The 15,860-nt window shown below is 47.6% G+C and overlaps 1 protein-coding gene across 1 annotated transcript in view; it reads right to left on the bottom strand.

Annotated features, from left to right (window-relative positions):
* Window positions 1-1,565: 1,565 nt before the first annotated feature.
* The window catches only part of FAF2 (Fas associated factor family member 2), a 16,116-nt gene continuing 1,821 nt past the window's right edge, over window positions 1,566-15,860 (bottom strand). Inside the window, exons 2-12 of the mRNA XM_025895205.2 lie at window positions 15,055-15,088; window positions 9,969-10,037; window positions 9,489-9,623; window positions 8,728-8,804; window positions 7,443-7,581; window positions 6,061-6,146; window positions 5,889-5,980; window positions 4,348-4,525; window positions 3,278-3,449; window positions 2,944-3,087; window positions 1,566-2,414 (exon numbers count right to left, since the gene is read on the bottom strand). Coding sequence (XP_025750990.2) covers window positions 2,232-2,414; window positions 2,944-3,087; window positions 3,278-3,449; window positions 4,348-4,525; window positions 5,889-5,980; window positions 6,061-6,146; window positions 7,443-7,581; window positions 8,728-8,804; window positions 9,489-9,623; window positions 9,969-10,037; window positions 15,055-15,088 — 1,309 coding nt within the window. The 3' untranslated portion in view covers window positions 1,566-2,231. The remainder of the gene's footprint in view (window positions 2,415-2,943; window positions 3,088-3,277; window positions 3,450-4,347; window positions 4,526-5,888; window positions 5,981-6,060; window positions 6,147-7,442; window positions 7,582-8,727; window positions 8,805-9,488; window positions 9,624-9,968; window positions 10,038-15,054; window positions 15,089-15,860) is intronic.

Below are 15,860 nucleotides of genomic sequence, written 5' to 3'. Positions count from 1 at the left end.
ATAAATATATATATATAATTTTTTTTGCTCTGTTACTTGCACATTTTACAGTTACCTCATTTTTCCCATGTATGTATTTGAAAAAAGGCTAATATATAGAAAAAAAAGGTTCTTAAAGCTCTAAAAGTGTTTGTTTTTTTCCATTCCATTGGAATCATATTGGTTTTGTAGCATTTAACATAACTAGTATGTTGTATTATATATATGTGTATTATACTGATTGAAATTTTTAACAGATTTGTACTTTTTTTAAAATGAAAGTTGCTAGTTCTGCTTGACCAAGTAGTGCAATCATTATTTTTTTTAATGTTGTGGCTGATTTTGAGAGGGATATTCACTAATAAATGTATGATGTATACCAACATGCTGTGCCCAGCTCTTGTCTCTGGGGGGGCTTCAGAAGGGATGGGGTCCCCTGGTTGTTGTTGCACAGCTGTGTGGAGGTGCAGCAGCTGGAAGAGCCCCAGAGAGGGGCTTGGAGGGGAGTCCAGGGAAGCCTGAGGGAGGGAGCAAGAGCTGCTACCCACCAAACCATGCCATTCCCAAGGCTGGAATGGGAACAGCAGTGTGTGCTGGCAGCCCAGAAAGCCAACTGTGTCCTGGGCTGCATCCAGAGCAGTGTGGGCAGCAGGGCAAGGGAGAGGATTCTGCTCCACTCTGGTGAGACCTGACCTGGAGTGCTGCATCCAGCTCTGGGGTCGTCTACATAAGGACACAGAACCCTCGGGAGCATGGAGTAGATAAGGGGACAAGCACCTCCCCTGCGGAGACAGCCTGAGAAAGTTGGGGTGGTTCAGCCTGGAGAAGGTTGGGTGGAGAACTCACAGCCCCTTCCATTATCTGAAGGAGCTACAAGGAAACCAGAGAGTGACTCTTCATCAGGAGCGGTAGTGATAGGACAATGCAGAATGGGGTCAAACCGAGAAAGAGTAGGTTTAGATAGAAGGAAAAAATTCTTCCCTGTGAGGGTGAGAGTTGTGGCTGCCCCATCCCTCAAAGTGTTCAAGGCCAAGTTGGACAGGGCTTGGAACAACCTGGTCTACTGGAAGGTGTCCCTGCCCAGGGCAGAGGGTTGGAACGGGATGATCTTTGAGATCCAACTCAAACCATTCTGTGATTCTAAGTGAGCTTGGCTACCTGTTCAGAACAGGTGGGTAGGGAAGGAACAAATTCCTACCACTCCCCCTACGGGCAGGAGGTGATGGCACTGCTCCACAGCCATGACCAAGCCTCTGGCAGGGAACAAAGCCTTACACCCACCCTCAGATCTTTCACCCCCTCCCACTTGCTCCTGGAGAGTAGACCCAGGCCTTAAAACTCAGGGCCAGCTCTCTCCCTCCCTCCCAGCCTCAGCCCTGAGCCGATGCCCCAGGAGGCAGGAGAGGAGCACCTCAGCCCTGCCATGCCCCACACTGGGCACACTTGTCTCACACAGCACCTCCCGCTGGCACAAAACCACCACTTCAAGGCCAGAAGCTGAGTGCAGCCACAGTTCCATGAGCCACAATGCCCAGAGCAGCTCACCCCCCTCCCCAGGGCACAGGCAGAAAGCATGGGCACAGACGTGCTAGAGGCAGAGTTTATTACACTACGCAGGCTAAGAACCCTGGGCAAGACCCCACACGGGTAAGAATCGAACCAGCTCTTTATCAAAAAGTTAATACTATAGTCAACCCCATTCTCCTTTGGTCATTACAAAGCAAGAGAAATATTAAAGAACAGTATTTATACAGAGAGGGAAGCTGAAGAGATTCTGTCCAGCCCTTTCCCCCCACCCCACTCCCAGCACATTCCGGTGCTCGGTCGTGTGCCTCTCAGGAGCAGCAGAGTATCAAATCTTCACGCGATGTCAGGTTGTCGGGGTTTTATTATTATTGTCATCAATAAAAGCAGTAATTACCAAGAGCTGCCATTCCTGTTCCTCCCCAGGGAAGGTGGAGGGGCAACACCAGCTTCCCCCTCTCTGCCCCCCCGGTGCAGGGGATGGCCGTGCGCACGCGTCCTCTCGCCAGCGCACACACGCAGCACAGCTGGCACGGGCCATGTGGTCTCTGATCCCTCGTTTGTACGCAGTCTTTTAAAAAAAATATTGTATTATAATAATAATATGAATTTCTCTTTCCATTTTGTGTCTTCTGGAAAAAAAAAAAACCCCAAAAACAAAACCCCCCAAAAAACAAAACGAAACAAAACAAAACCCAAAAAAATCAAAAACAAAACCAAAAGAAGTGTCAATCGTCCGTAAGGTCCTGCACAAAGAGGACTTCCGTGTGGCTGAGTCCGGCCTCCTGCAGCGTGGGGGGGTTGGGCCACTCCTCTGTAGGGAGGCAGGGCAGGACACGGCGAGGGAAGTTGGCCTCAATCTGGAACTTCTCAGGGCTTTCTTTCAAGGAGAACAGGAAGTCGTGGATCACCTGGGAAAGAAGCACAGAAATAATTGCCAGCTAGTGGAGCAGTGACACAGCCACACGGAATCCCTGGCATCTCGCAGGGGAATGTTACCAAATTTGCACCATCGCTGCATTGTAGACGTGAGACAGCCATTTCCTTGGCACATTTGAAACTGGAGTGCAGATACTGTTTCTGACTTTTCCTACACCATTATTTAATAAGGAGCAATGGAATAATAGAATGTTATGTGTTGGAAGGGACCTTCAAGATCATCTAGTCCTACCTCACCACCATAAACAGGGACACCTTCCACTAGAAGTCTCAGCTTTTAGGGAGAAGGAAAAAAATTTCTTCCATTTTTTCATCTCTCCCAGGCTGGTGGGACTAGGCCCCATGACGCTCCTCCTTACCCAGGAGCAGCTGAGCCTGCTAAGGCTCTCAGCAAAGGTCACCATTTGTCACAGTGCAAGGGAACCAAAGCTTTGTTGAGCCACATGGAAGTCTCTAGACCCCCTCCCTCTGGAATGCCCATCAGCTCTGCCCCAGGCTCACCGTCAGTGACTGTGTGAAGTGGAATCGCCGCTCCACTCTGGAATCGTTAGGCAGCTTGAAAATGATCTTGACGCTCTCCGGGTCATCGGGATGCGGCTCGGGAGGAAGGCATTCCGACTTCCGCTCCTTCTCCTCCTGCAGTGTCTGCAAAGCAAGGAGGGAGCAGGAGCAATGGCCGTGCACTGAACTGACCTTTATGCCCATCCCCTGCAGCAGAGCTGCTCCAAGAGGCTCAAGGGACATTCAAGCCCCACACAAGGCCAGCAGCTCCGATGTGACAAGCAATTCCTCCCACAGGGCACGGCAGCCTCTCCAGCAGCCCCTCTGCTCTCACCTGTCGCCGCCTCTCCTCTGCTAGTTTTTGCTGCTGCACTTCCTCCTCTTTCTTCTTCTTCCTCTCCCGTTCCTCCTTCTTCTTGCGCTCCTTTTCCTGGTCCGCACGTAAAGATGCCAGATATGCCTCGTCCTGCTGCTGCCTCAGGACTTGGGTTTGGTTCCTCTCTTCCCTGCAAACGTGAGTGGGAAGGGGTCAGGGCTAATGGGCCCTAAAGTGAGGGTTTGGTTGGCTGAGGGTAGATTCGAGGGTGCAGGGACAGCCTCAAACTCGTAGGAGCACACAGCAAGTAATGACTTGGAGTACCATGAGCTCCCAAAAGGCAGAGTTGGGCCCTCATGGTCCCTTCACACACAAACTGCTTCCCCAGGGTGGGTGGAACTGAACTCAAAATGCTTCTCAGCCACCGTGGCTCAACAGAGCTGACAGACAGTACAAAAGCAGTGCCCAGGATTTCTGCCTCATACTTGAGACTCTCCCGAGTTTTATCTCCTTCAGGTAATTCCTTGCACATTTCAGGAACCAGAACGTGTTACCAGGTTCCCACGGAGACCGTGGGACAGAGGAGGAGCAGATGGAAGGTGGGATCCTACTTTGGATGCAGTCTGCACATCCCTAAGAGTCATGAGGGGCTTGTGAGGCCCCTAGAAAAGTAGCCTGAGCTCATTACAGACAGTCCAGGCAGCAGCACACACTCACCAACCAGCTGCAGACACCAGCTCTCCTGCCTGCAATGCCTTTGCTCCCATTTGGATCCTACTGGCTACTGTCCAAGCTCTCCCTGCAAAGCTCCAGCACAGCAAAGGTGTGCCCCAATTGCAGAGAACAGAGCACTCACACCCACCTTTCAGTGGTAGGACTGTGTACACAACACATCCATCTCCCTGGCTATAGGATGGCCTGAATTTATGGACTGATGATCCCACTGGGAAGAGGAAAGCCAGGGGCTGTGTTACAGATCAGGAGACGCTGATCAATGTGCCTACATATGGTGTCTGGCAGGAGGAAGGGGACAGGGTAGAGTCTGCCTCGACAAGGTCTGCATGATTAGAGCTCAGGTCCCATCCTACCTTTCCAGGCGTTCAGACACCAGGTACGTCTGGTTGGCATCCATGATGAACATCAGCTGGTTGATGAGGTCATCAGCCTGGATGAGACCTTCCAGCCGCCCAACCACAGTCATCCTGCGATCCTTCAGCATGATCACGGCCAGGAATGGGTACGTGTTCTCCCGCAGGGCCTGGGACACTGGGAACAGCCACAAACATCACTGCCCTCTCCAGAAGGGTCAGCAAGGGGTACAGCACAAACTCTTCCCATCACCACGGGCCAAGGAAAGCAGCTTCCACAGACACTCTCTCCTCCAAGGCAGAAAAGGCCTCAGGCTCTGTTTTGTCAAACTAAACCCTATCAGTTAGCAAAGGGAGGAAGTGCCTTGGAACACAGGGACTGAGGGGAAAAAACAGGCTTTCAAGTAACCAAAAAGGCACTTTTACTCAAGCAGGAAGGAAGTAAATGGCTCTGAATGTTCATTCAGAATGGGACAAAGCCTTGGATTTAAATGGCAGGACGAGGAACACAGGTCAGACACAGGGAAACACTTGCTAAGATGATTAGGGATGGCTGGACTTTGGAAGATGGCAATGAACATTCTGGACACTTCTGAACAAACTTAGGTTGGTTTTGTTGGAGCCAGGTTCTGTCTGAAAAAGGGAATGGAGTAGATTGAGGGCTTTAAGTTATTGCTCATGTGTGGCTGCTGATCCCTTCCTTAAAGCACATGTAACCTGAGCCATCATTACCAATGGAGCCCTCCAAAGGAAATCAGGGCACCCCACAATCCCTTCCAGCTCGTGACTCCAAAGCACTGCAGCAACGCAACAGCAGCAAGTCAAAGACTTGTCTCCACACAGAGCCATTCTCTCCAGGTGCCAGTAGCTGGGAGCTGAACTGTGGAGCCAAGAGTGACCCAGATTTAGACCAGAACTCCTGGACCCCCTGCCATGAAACAGGAAGGGTGGAAGGGAAACAGGAGGCAAGAAGAGAACTTTGGGAAAAGACTCCAATTACAGCAAAACCTTACCAAAATGCTGTTAGGCACCAACAGCTCTAGAAAGACTGAAAGGACCTCACTGTGGACTTTGGAGGAGACACAGAGACTGGACATGAAGATGACTGTCTCAGAAAGGAAAAGAATATACCTAACAAGTTTGTCCTGGCCTCAGGCATCACAGGAGCCAGTGCTAAGGACACAGCTAGTTGGATATTTGTTTCTGCACTCAGTTTATCCCCAGCACACACCCATCAACTCCCATTGACAAGGCACTGAAAGTGGCTTGAATGCCCACAGCAAGGAGCACACAACTAAGACTGCCAGAAACACATGGAACAGAGGTGAAGATCACAATGTAGTTGGTGGCCCTGGTGGCCAAACAGGCCCTCTGAGATATCCCACAGAAACCAATATGTATTTCCCCATGCAATCCCAAAATCTCTTGCCTCCTTGCACAGAATCCAACAGTGTGTTTCACACATGTAAATTTGTCAAAGGGCACTCGGCTTGTTCCAGAGACAAGAGGAAACATGTAAAGCCCACGAGGGACACACTTACCTCTGTATCCCTCTGGTTTATTGGTTGAGCAAGCCCAGAAGAGCATTCTAGTGTTGATAAGGGTGATGACCTCAGGTGCACACAGTGTATTGCTGGGGGATGAGAAGAGACTGTGTGAGTGAAGCTGCACTTAAAGTACAAAGACAACTATTTGGAAAACTCTCCTACCTACCGGCAAAACTCATCTGTGTCTTGGTGGTCATCTCCATGAAGATAAACCAACAGGAAGCGCAGCTCCCGCTTGGCATCGTTCAGTGCCTTGGCATAAGAGGACAGGAAGTGAGGTTACAGGGTCTCTGGGCAAGGGGAAAGCAGCACCCACAAGGCTTGTGTGACCCAAGCCATTACACTGCCACTAGTGTGGTTTTAACAAAGCAGCAGTGGAGGGTGAACCTGTCAGATGTTCTGAATAAACTCTTGTTTGAAAGGGCTACAGTGGTGCTTTTTCACATCCTCTCAGGATGTGGCTTTGGAGAACACTGAACTCAGAGTGAAACCAGGTAGGCAACCAAAGGGATGGACACCCCAGCTGCCTTGCCAGACTCAGCTGGCAGTGAAGAACCCTCCTTCACCGCTCAGACTCACAGCAGCCAAGGCTGAGCTTTCCACTTGAGCCTGTACAGGACACAAGTTTCATATCACACCAAATGAAAACTCTACTAAAAAGGTAATGCAACAATGCTACAGGCCCCCCCAAAAACCCTACGGAGAAATACGTCCCTTTTTGCATCTACAGTCTCTGGATTCCACCCACCCGAGAGCATTTCTCAACAAGACCACAGGATAAGTGTACAGTAAGCTCCCTGTTTTACTGGTACTGAGTTTCAGTAGCCTAATCATTCCAGGGTTATTTAAGTTTGGATTCCAGGTAAGATGGAGGAGCTTGGAAGAGCTGCAGAGGCGATGAGCTCCCCCTCTGTGCAGCACGGAGCAGACACAAACTCCACATTCTTCCCTGGCACTTGGGAAGCAGTGCTGATCCAACTGTCTGCTGGGATGCACTGCAGAAGGCCCTTCCCTTGGCCAGGCTGAGAGAAGCCGTGGAAGAGGCAGTGTCCATGGAGACATCCCTCTTCTACAGGGAGCACCCCCAGATTTGATATATGGAACACTCATCTCCCAGAATTTCTTGAGGGCTCCCTCTCAATTTTGAGGCCCTGCATTGTTCTGAAGCTGCATTATGATACAAGCCCAGGCAGTCAATCCCAATTTGGTGAACAGAAGGACAGACTCTGGCACAGCACACCAGTTTATAAAAACAAAGGCAGGATTACAAAGAAAAGCCGTCGGCTACAGAGTCACACAGACGGTCGAGGAACAGCCAGAGCAGTTTTGCTTTCCAACTTGGCAGGCTTGGCAAATCATCAAGCCTGGCAGACACTGGTTTTCCAAGACACTTGTTCACTATCTCTCCATTACCCTATTAAGAGAGTTTGGGGACAAATGCTGGGCTTTAGATGAAAAGCAATTTTGCCATGAAGGCCCTGATACCATCTGGCAAAATCCCCATTCTTCCACCTCCCCAGGATCTATGCACCAACACGTGACACTGACCTGGCTGTAAGTTCCCTGGTAGAAGACAGGGTGTATCCTCCCATATTTTTCCTCAAACATATGAATAAACGAAATAATGTCACCCACTGGGTCAGTGACCCGACTACGAGGATCAGGGCGTATAAAACGCAGAGCAAACCTAGGAAGGAAGCAAAGGACACTGCAAATTCAACTCACTGACTTTCTGAAGAACAGGTTTTCTTTTCCACAGACAGTCACTGCGATTCATAAAGAGGAAAAAAGTCACAGCTGAGATGCCTGAACTTTTGTAATCTCAATCTAAACTGTCACCTGCTCCAAACTGATACCACTGCTACAGAAACACCCCCCAAGTCACATATCTCATGCCAGGCATCAGCAAGGATCGAAATTCTATGTGATTAAACAATTTCAACTTCCTCTGAAGCATCAGACATAAGCCACACCAACAGTAGGCGGTTCAAGGAATTTAGTCAAAGATGGGCTCTTAAAAGCCACATGGTTTTGTCCAGATAACTTTGAAAACTGCATTTCTGCTAATGCAGAACTAACAATTCTGGGGTGCAAAGAGCTGCAGAAAGAGAACATTACACTACCAGTACAATGAAACTGTCATTCCTCTGAGGCTGAAACAAACTTCACTGAAAGGCAGATATCGGTGTTGTTCAGTTCTACTGATGCACAGAAGATAAAGACCTTTCCAAAGTTCAGTGTAACAGGAAAAGAAAGTTAATACAACAGGGGAAACTGCCAAAGCAGTGCAGACAGCAGGACTGCTGGCTATTTACCACCTTTATGATTCCCTTTTCCCTTTATCAGTGTAAGGAGGTGAGATGAATTAGCCCTGTGGGGTGGTAAGTGGAGAAGAGGAGACAGACACTGAAGGGGAAAAGGCAGAGGCGTTTACAGTTTAGGTTTTGCCAAATAACACCCATGGATTAGGGCAGGTTAACCTGCAGCCCAGCCCAACGGGACACGAGTCTGGTGTTTGTACAAGAAAATCAGCCAGCTGGACACTGTTTTGCAATCCCTTTGTGTGGCACTCAGACTGTAAAGCTGCATGGAGTTAGAATTCCAATTAAATACTTCATCTACAGAGCTGCAAGGTGCTCTTTTTCTCTGCCATAAGATTTATTTGTTACTAAACCACGTAGAAACTTTAGAAGGCTAGAGATAATGCCAGTTGAGCAATCAAATGGAAAATCTGCCATGAGACTTAAAGATCCCAGTGACAGAGGTACAGCTGGATCTGAGCTACCATGTGCCTTCATGCAGTCAATGTGAGTTAGCACAAGCAAGTACTTACCTAAATATATCAAGTAATGTGTAATAGGTAAATCGGAATGGAAGCATTATGAAGTAGTAACCCCATCCTAACAGGCCCTGCAATGACAAATAAAGAATTAGAACAGTCTCCACACCTGGAACAGCCCTGCTACAGCAAAGTGCCCACCAGCACCAAGCATCATGTGAGGTATCGGTGTTCCAACCATGATAAAAAACAGCTCAGCAACAGTTCATGGCTTCAGACATGTCAAATCAAATGTGACTAACGTGGTTCACTCAGAATTCAATGTGACACATCTGAAAACTGGCCTCACTGACTAATGCTTTTGCTCTGTGCTGATCTTCTTAACTATTCAAAAAGATTAACAGCACTGAGTCTTACAGGTGCTCATGCAAATTCATTTGTGAAACATTAATGCAAGTAATTGGTGCTGTATTCTAATTACTACACATTTAAGGGGAGCTCTAATTAGAAAAACATTATCACTGCCAGATGGAGGGGACAGTCCTTTGTTGCAATTGAACTGATCAAAAGGCTTTACTACACCACAGCAAACTGTCTATGACACAAAAAAAGGTCCTCACACTCAAGTGTGAACTGCCACAGAGAAAGTCTCTGCAGCAGCAACAGAGGCTCTATATTTTGTTTTCAGAAGATAAAACATTTAGAAAGGAGGTAACAGCATGCAAAGAAAACAACTCCTTTCCCTGCTTGCAAGTTCTGCTGTTCATGAAGAGTCACCCAAGAAGCAGGACAAAATCCACTGTAAGATAACTTGCCCTTGGCTGTGGCCTTGAGACAACGTAGCTGTAGATCCTGTGGTCGGCTGTATTGACCTGCAACGGCCGCGATGGAGGAGGATTAAAGACACTTGGGACACCCTCTTGCTCATTCAGTCGGTCTTGCACAGCTGCCTTTGACAGGAGAAAGAGCAAAGGGAGGTTTCAGACATTTTATCTTTTCCATACTTTGGACACTAGCATGGGTATTCCTTGTCCAGAGCCCCGGAGCACCGGATAAGCACAATTCATGACAAACAGCAACCACCAGTGCTCTTTTCCATATGGAAAGTCTTCTCCACGGCAGCCAGTGTTTGGCTGAAACCTCTCCAGACAAGTGGAGATGCTGCTCTAAAGAGCTACTTGAGTAAACTCAGGGGTGGACAGACTCCTCTTACTGGTAGGGCTCCCCCTCCCCACAGAGGGCTCCATTTAACCCAGGTACTTGGAAACTGCTACAAATCTTATTTTCAGTGGTACCTCTATGTTCCAGTTGTGCTGCTCCAGCGTGTGGCGACATTGGTCCATGGACTCTATGCCAGTCAAGTCCTAAAGAAGGAGAGTAAAAGCAGTTGAGTGCCAGGGAAGTGTCGTATTTTTACTGTTCTTTGCAATACATGAGCAGAGCCAGGAGTTACCACAACACATTACCACAATGCTCATTTTTTAAGTGCTCTGCTCTGAGTTCAAGAGCAGAGCAACCTGAGCCAACCCAAATCCACAAACACACAGGAGGCCTTAAACAGGCCTTTGCCTTCTTCCAGCATCAGCCAATTCCCAGTGTGCCCAAGGTATGTTACTACAACTGCACTCAGCACAGCCAAGAGTTTAACGCAATAATGCCCACAGGTTCCTCTCTGGAAGGATGTGCTGGGCCAATGCCCTCAAACCACCTCAAACTCAAAATACAGACAAAGCATTTCTGAAAACCCAAGATAACCATGACTTCACTCACTGCCAGTATAAACAGAGACTAAAATCAAAATGAGCCAAGCACCAGCGAAGGCAGTGTTTCCAGCATCACAGGGGAATCTGCAGTAAAAAATCCAAACCCAGTCCAACACAGACAGGCCCCGAAACAGAAAACACAGTCCAAATACCTGGCAAACTTCAAAGCCACTGGGCAATTTTAACTCTGTATCAATTGGAATTTCTTCACGAGAGATCAAATAATTGTGTCTGTTGTTACAGGAAGCCACATCAACACCTCCTGAATGGAGACAAACCTTTGCTGACGTGAACATCCCTGTCACTGTGCCACAGAAACACATCTCTCCCCACAGCACTTGCTGTAACGTGTCTGAACAGACATTTTCCTTGCTTCCTTTAGAAGCCCCTGAGGCACTGCTGACAGGCTGACCATTTAAAAATGCACAGAATTGGCTTTTTTACTGGAGAAGGATTGCATATCTATTCCCTTCCCTGCCCCCATTCGCATGCTATTTCCACCCAAGTAACACAGTGAACAAATGCCTTATTCAATCTCTGGCTCAGTTCAAACTTTTGAGCATTTCTTGGCTTCTTTGTCACTAAGTCTCCACAGAGCACCACCTTCTCCCCAATCTCCTGGGCAAAAATCATTGTTTCATTCTACTGCACAGAACCAACCAGACTGTTTAAAGCATTGCTTACTGTGACTGCAGTAGCTTAGAAAAAAGCACTTCAAAGTCACTGCCTACTGGTGTATAAATATTTATTAAAAAGTAAGTCTGCAGCAAGCCTTGCAAGGGAACACTAGAGAATTGGATTTCATAGAAGAAATGAAGCTCAGTGAACTCAGCTGTTGCTGCCAGAATACCTTTAATTATAACTCAGCTTCAGGATTTAGTGTTTTAGTTTAGCTACCTTGCTTTAAAGATGTGCTTCAGAGTAAAATTTAGGTTTGGTATGGTGACTTTATTCTTTTTTTCTTCTGACTATTTATTTTTCTAACCTTCCTACAGAAGGCGCTTAATTGCCTTTTTAGGCACCTGCAATTTACTCAATTAATTGACTTTACAATGGAGTCACAATCTGTGTATTCCAAAGCCTTGAAAAACCTTCTGATTGCCATTCCTCAACACCCTGGAAATTCTGCTAGTGGTTGCAAAGTTTACAATATTCAGAAGCTCATTCACACCTTTGTTTCTAAACGCAGGGATTATCTCTCAGCACTAATAACATGACTGAGCAATCCCTCCTTTTTAAATTATGCAAAACACTTCAGCAGTTTTAGGTCAGAAAGCAGCAGAACTATCAACAAGCATTTAACCAGCACTGAATCACTGCAGCATTTGCAAGACCTCCTGAGCTCCACAGAGACACCACAACCAGTCAACCTCACCCTTCCCAACCATCATCCCTCACCAGGCAGCTGCTGGTCAGATCTCAGTCTGAGAACACGAGTTCTCCAGGGAGATGAATTTACCCTTTTTTTCCTTAGCATCTTAATTCGGTTGCTCTCAACATAAAGCAGAAGTGACAAAACCACCCCGAGCACACGGTGCACTCGCATCCTGAGCACTCCCACTGCTCATCTGATCAATGAAGCTGCACAATTAAACACTGCAGGAAAAAATTGCCTGTGCAAAGACAGCTTTTAAAAACCCAGCATCCCGTTGATTGTTACTCTGACAGGCTCTACAGGACACAGCACGGTTCAGAACAGCCCGCACCCCACGTAAGGAGCGGCAGGACAGTTCAACTGTCAGCTCAGACAACTCTTGCTGGCAAACACTGATACTGGTCATTATCACCCCAAAGACATCCCTACTGCTGTCCCAGGACCTTCCAAGGCGCTGCTTCACCTCAGTTATGGAAGCAGATCAGGAACTTCAAACATATCATTTCCACTGCACCACTTAACAGCGTTTCTGGTGAACCTTGTTCAGCTGCAAACTGAGCTATGCACATGTCAAAAGAGCATGTTCTCAGTATCATCAGGGCTAAGAGAACAAACAATATCTTCAAACCTTGCTGCTGGTCTCCTCCTCACTGGGGTTTCTCAGCTGCCTCAAAGAGCACATACAGACAGTAAGTAATAAAAAGATAAAGTCTCCAGTAGTTAAAACGAGTCCCGTTAAACCAGCACCCTCAAACCTTCAAATAAATGTAGGTCCAAGCTCAAGACAGTGGCTAATATTTAGAAAACAAAATATTAAGTTCCATGAATGCCAGGACAGTTCAATAGTGTCTTCTCAAATACCACTCAAAGCAGAGTGAAGCAGCTGCTGGAGAGAACCATTTCCATCTCTCACCTTTGAGACTGCCCAGAATCTTCTCAATACTCAAGTAGTGGAAAGTACAATTCCATGCTCCAGAAGCAGAAGGAATAGCCTGGAGTGGACAAAGGTTGTAAACTGGACTTACGAAACTGTTGCCTCTGCAGATACACTCTGATGTTGAAACACAGCACGAGATGCAAATCCACGGGACTAACTGGCACTGCTCTTACTTCCCAACCCACTGCCAAATTCCAGAGAATTATGTTTCCAAGGGTAAAGAACACCTGACTTCAAACGGGAAAAAAAGCCTTAACCAAGAGTTTCTTCTTGTATTTTACAGCAAATGCCTCTATGAGGGTTTTGATCGATACACTGAGCAGAAAAGATGCTGGAGTTTCATGTTTCCTCTTTCCCCTAAATCAGTCATTCTGAGCATTCTGTTTTTGCCAGCTGAAGTCAGAGATAGTATCTTGAGTGCCAACTCTTTCCTTTGCAAATAACACTCCATTACTTCACATTAGCATATTATAACATCAGACATCAGCCCAAGTATAATGGGTACAGATCAATAATCAGATCCTACAAAAGCTGCTCCGCTGTTTCTTCCATCTCCCAAATGAACTGTATCTCCACAGCTTTCTTAAACTGCTCACATCAAACTTCTCTCTACCCATGTCAAGACAGCAAAGTCTTGACAGATGAAAAATTTAGATGCTTTTATTCCTTTACATTATTATCCAATGCTCCAGCAGCAAATGGGAGACTGAAAGCCTGCAAGAGGCTTTGTTGCTTTCATTTCACGTTTATCCCAGTTCTCTCTCCCTACTGGTTTTTTTTTTTTTTTCCACTAACCTGCCCCAGCAGGGTGCAGACAACTGCCCTATCCAGCCCTGCCCACAAGAAGGAAGCTGCTGGTTTCAGCATTCTGCCAGCCAAGCTGCTTGCAGAGCACTACAGAACCCATCACACACATCAACGGAATTAATGCAGAGCAGGCACTAACACAGGACTGTGCCCAAAGGCTCAGGCCACAACAGGACAGCTGGGACTCACCTCTGCCTGAGAAGGAGCCATTTCCAGCAGAAGTAGGGTAAACACTTCAGGGCAACAGCATCTTCACCCCCACAGCTGTTTGCTGGGTGAATGGCAGCTCTTGCTCCATGCTTCCCTCTGACTCTCCATTTAACTGAGGGCCTTCTGCTATTCCTTACCTCATCTCTGTTATCCTCCCTTCTTTCCCAGTCTGCTCTCCTGCTTTAGTCACACTGCAGTGGCACATAACCTTCCATGGAAGTACAATGCTCTGTCACCATGGAATATTGTATAAATTACTTATGATGCTACATCACAACAAAGTGTAAAGTTATCTTTGAAAACAGTGAAGTGTTCCCTGAAAAGACAGCAGGGATCCCTGAAGGGTTTCCCAGCTGACTGCAGCAATGTTCTGTAGCAATGTACAAATTATTTTAGTGAGATTTTTCCATCCTCTCCTAACACTAAATGCTCTTTAACAGACTCTAAGAAAAAAAAAAAGCCTCTTCCAGGTGGACTGATTTAATTCTAAAGGAACAAGCAGGACCAACACCTGAGTCCCTTTCAGCCAGGTGTGAAGTATCAGAGAATAAGGAATCACCAGCAGCCTGTGAATAGCAGAGCCCTGGTGAAAGCTGATCCCACATACCTCCAGGGACAGAAGAACAAGGATCCTGGTATCCAAGCCTTCTGGACCACAGCTTTCACATCAGGCTCAGGACAGCAGCTGTCTCCTAACTGAAAAATGTCTCCCCTTTACAGCCTGAGGAGCATTTCCCTCTACCTCAAACCAGGACTGGACGGGCAGCTGGACTAAAGCATGAGTCCTTCCTTCTGCCTCCTTCTCCTCCCCCCCAGTCCATGGCAACACCAGGTAGCATTGGGAAACAGGATTCTTCAGTTTCACAGCTGCCCACAGGGGTTTGAAAATAGCAACAGGGGCACTGGTGAGAGCAGCTGGTCCTATCTGTCCAGACTCAGTGCATTCATAAGTACTGGGATAGCTCACAGCAAGAGAATGGAAGCTGGGAATGGGACCTTTTGCGTATCTCTAAGTGCTGCACAAACCTCACCTCCCCACCAGGCAGCACTGGGACAGCAATGGTTAACACTGCTCGCTCCCTTGGCCTGTATTTAATTTGACTGCCCAACCTGCAGTAAAGATTTGGAGGCGATATGTGTAAAACAAGTTCCCTCACAGGTCCAGTCACGGGAAAACACCTCAGTGTATTAATTCACTAATTAACTCAGGGGGTTGTGAATTCCCCTGACTCAGAGGCAAAGGCCTGGCATGTCCCTGTCTGGAATGATGAAGAGCTGCACCATCTCACCTGGGGAAGGCAGGGCCGGATGCCTCTGGAGGCCCTTTAAGCCCTATAAATCCACAGTTACATCACACCAAAAATCCAAAGCAAGGCCTTAAAAAAAATAACAAATACAAAGCAAAAAAAATCAAATAAAACACTCCCAAAAGTAAACCCTGTCTCTGTAAGACAATCCTGCAATCCAAGAGACACCATGTGATGTCCTACAGCTCAGAAACAAACATAGCACACCTGAAGGTAATTTTCATTGCTCAGCACGTTTAATTACTCCTCACTGAGCAAACCCAAGTATTTCAGCTGCCCAGAGCTGTTTTCTCCCCAATAAACCACATCTGCAGATTGGTTTTATGATCACCCAGCTGCTGCACGGCCCCGAGGCCTCGGCACACCAGAGGTTAAGCGACTCAGCCCGTGTTGTGCAGCAAATACAGATCAGATCATTACAGTCTCCAGTGGCGTTACCAAACCGTGAGGGGCAGGAACGACGTTCTCAGTAACCACATTCACAGAAACGCGCTGGACAACCCTCCCGAGGTGACAGAAAACGCTCTCCCGCTCCGACAAGGGAATTTTTCATACTAATTAAACCGGTCGGGACTTACCGAGGAGTTCTTCCCGTGGGGGGTTTATTCAGCAGCCACTTCCCGCCTGCCCGGGTGGCGATGACAGAACGCTCCCGATGAAGCACTCGGGGCACAGGAGTCTCACTCGCTCCCGCCAGCACCGGGACCACAGGTGTCTCTCCTCTCTACCTCCCCTCAGGCCCGGTCCGACACCCCCGCACCGACGGGGCGGCTCCAGGACGGGCCTAC

The sequence above is a fragment of the Manacus vitellinus genome, unplaced genomic scaffold (genome assembly GCF_001715985.3).
Source record: "Manacus vitellinus isolate BGI_N305 unplaced genomic scaffold, ASM171598v3 scaffold_25_pilon, whole genome shotgun sequence".
NCBI classification, from domain to species: Eukaryota; Metazoa; Chordata; class Aves; order Passeriformes; family Pipridae; genus Manacus; species Manacus vitellinus.
Note: the sequence above shows the minus strand (reverse complement) of the source record. Positions and strands in the feature narration are given on the sequence as shown.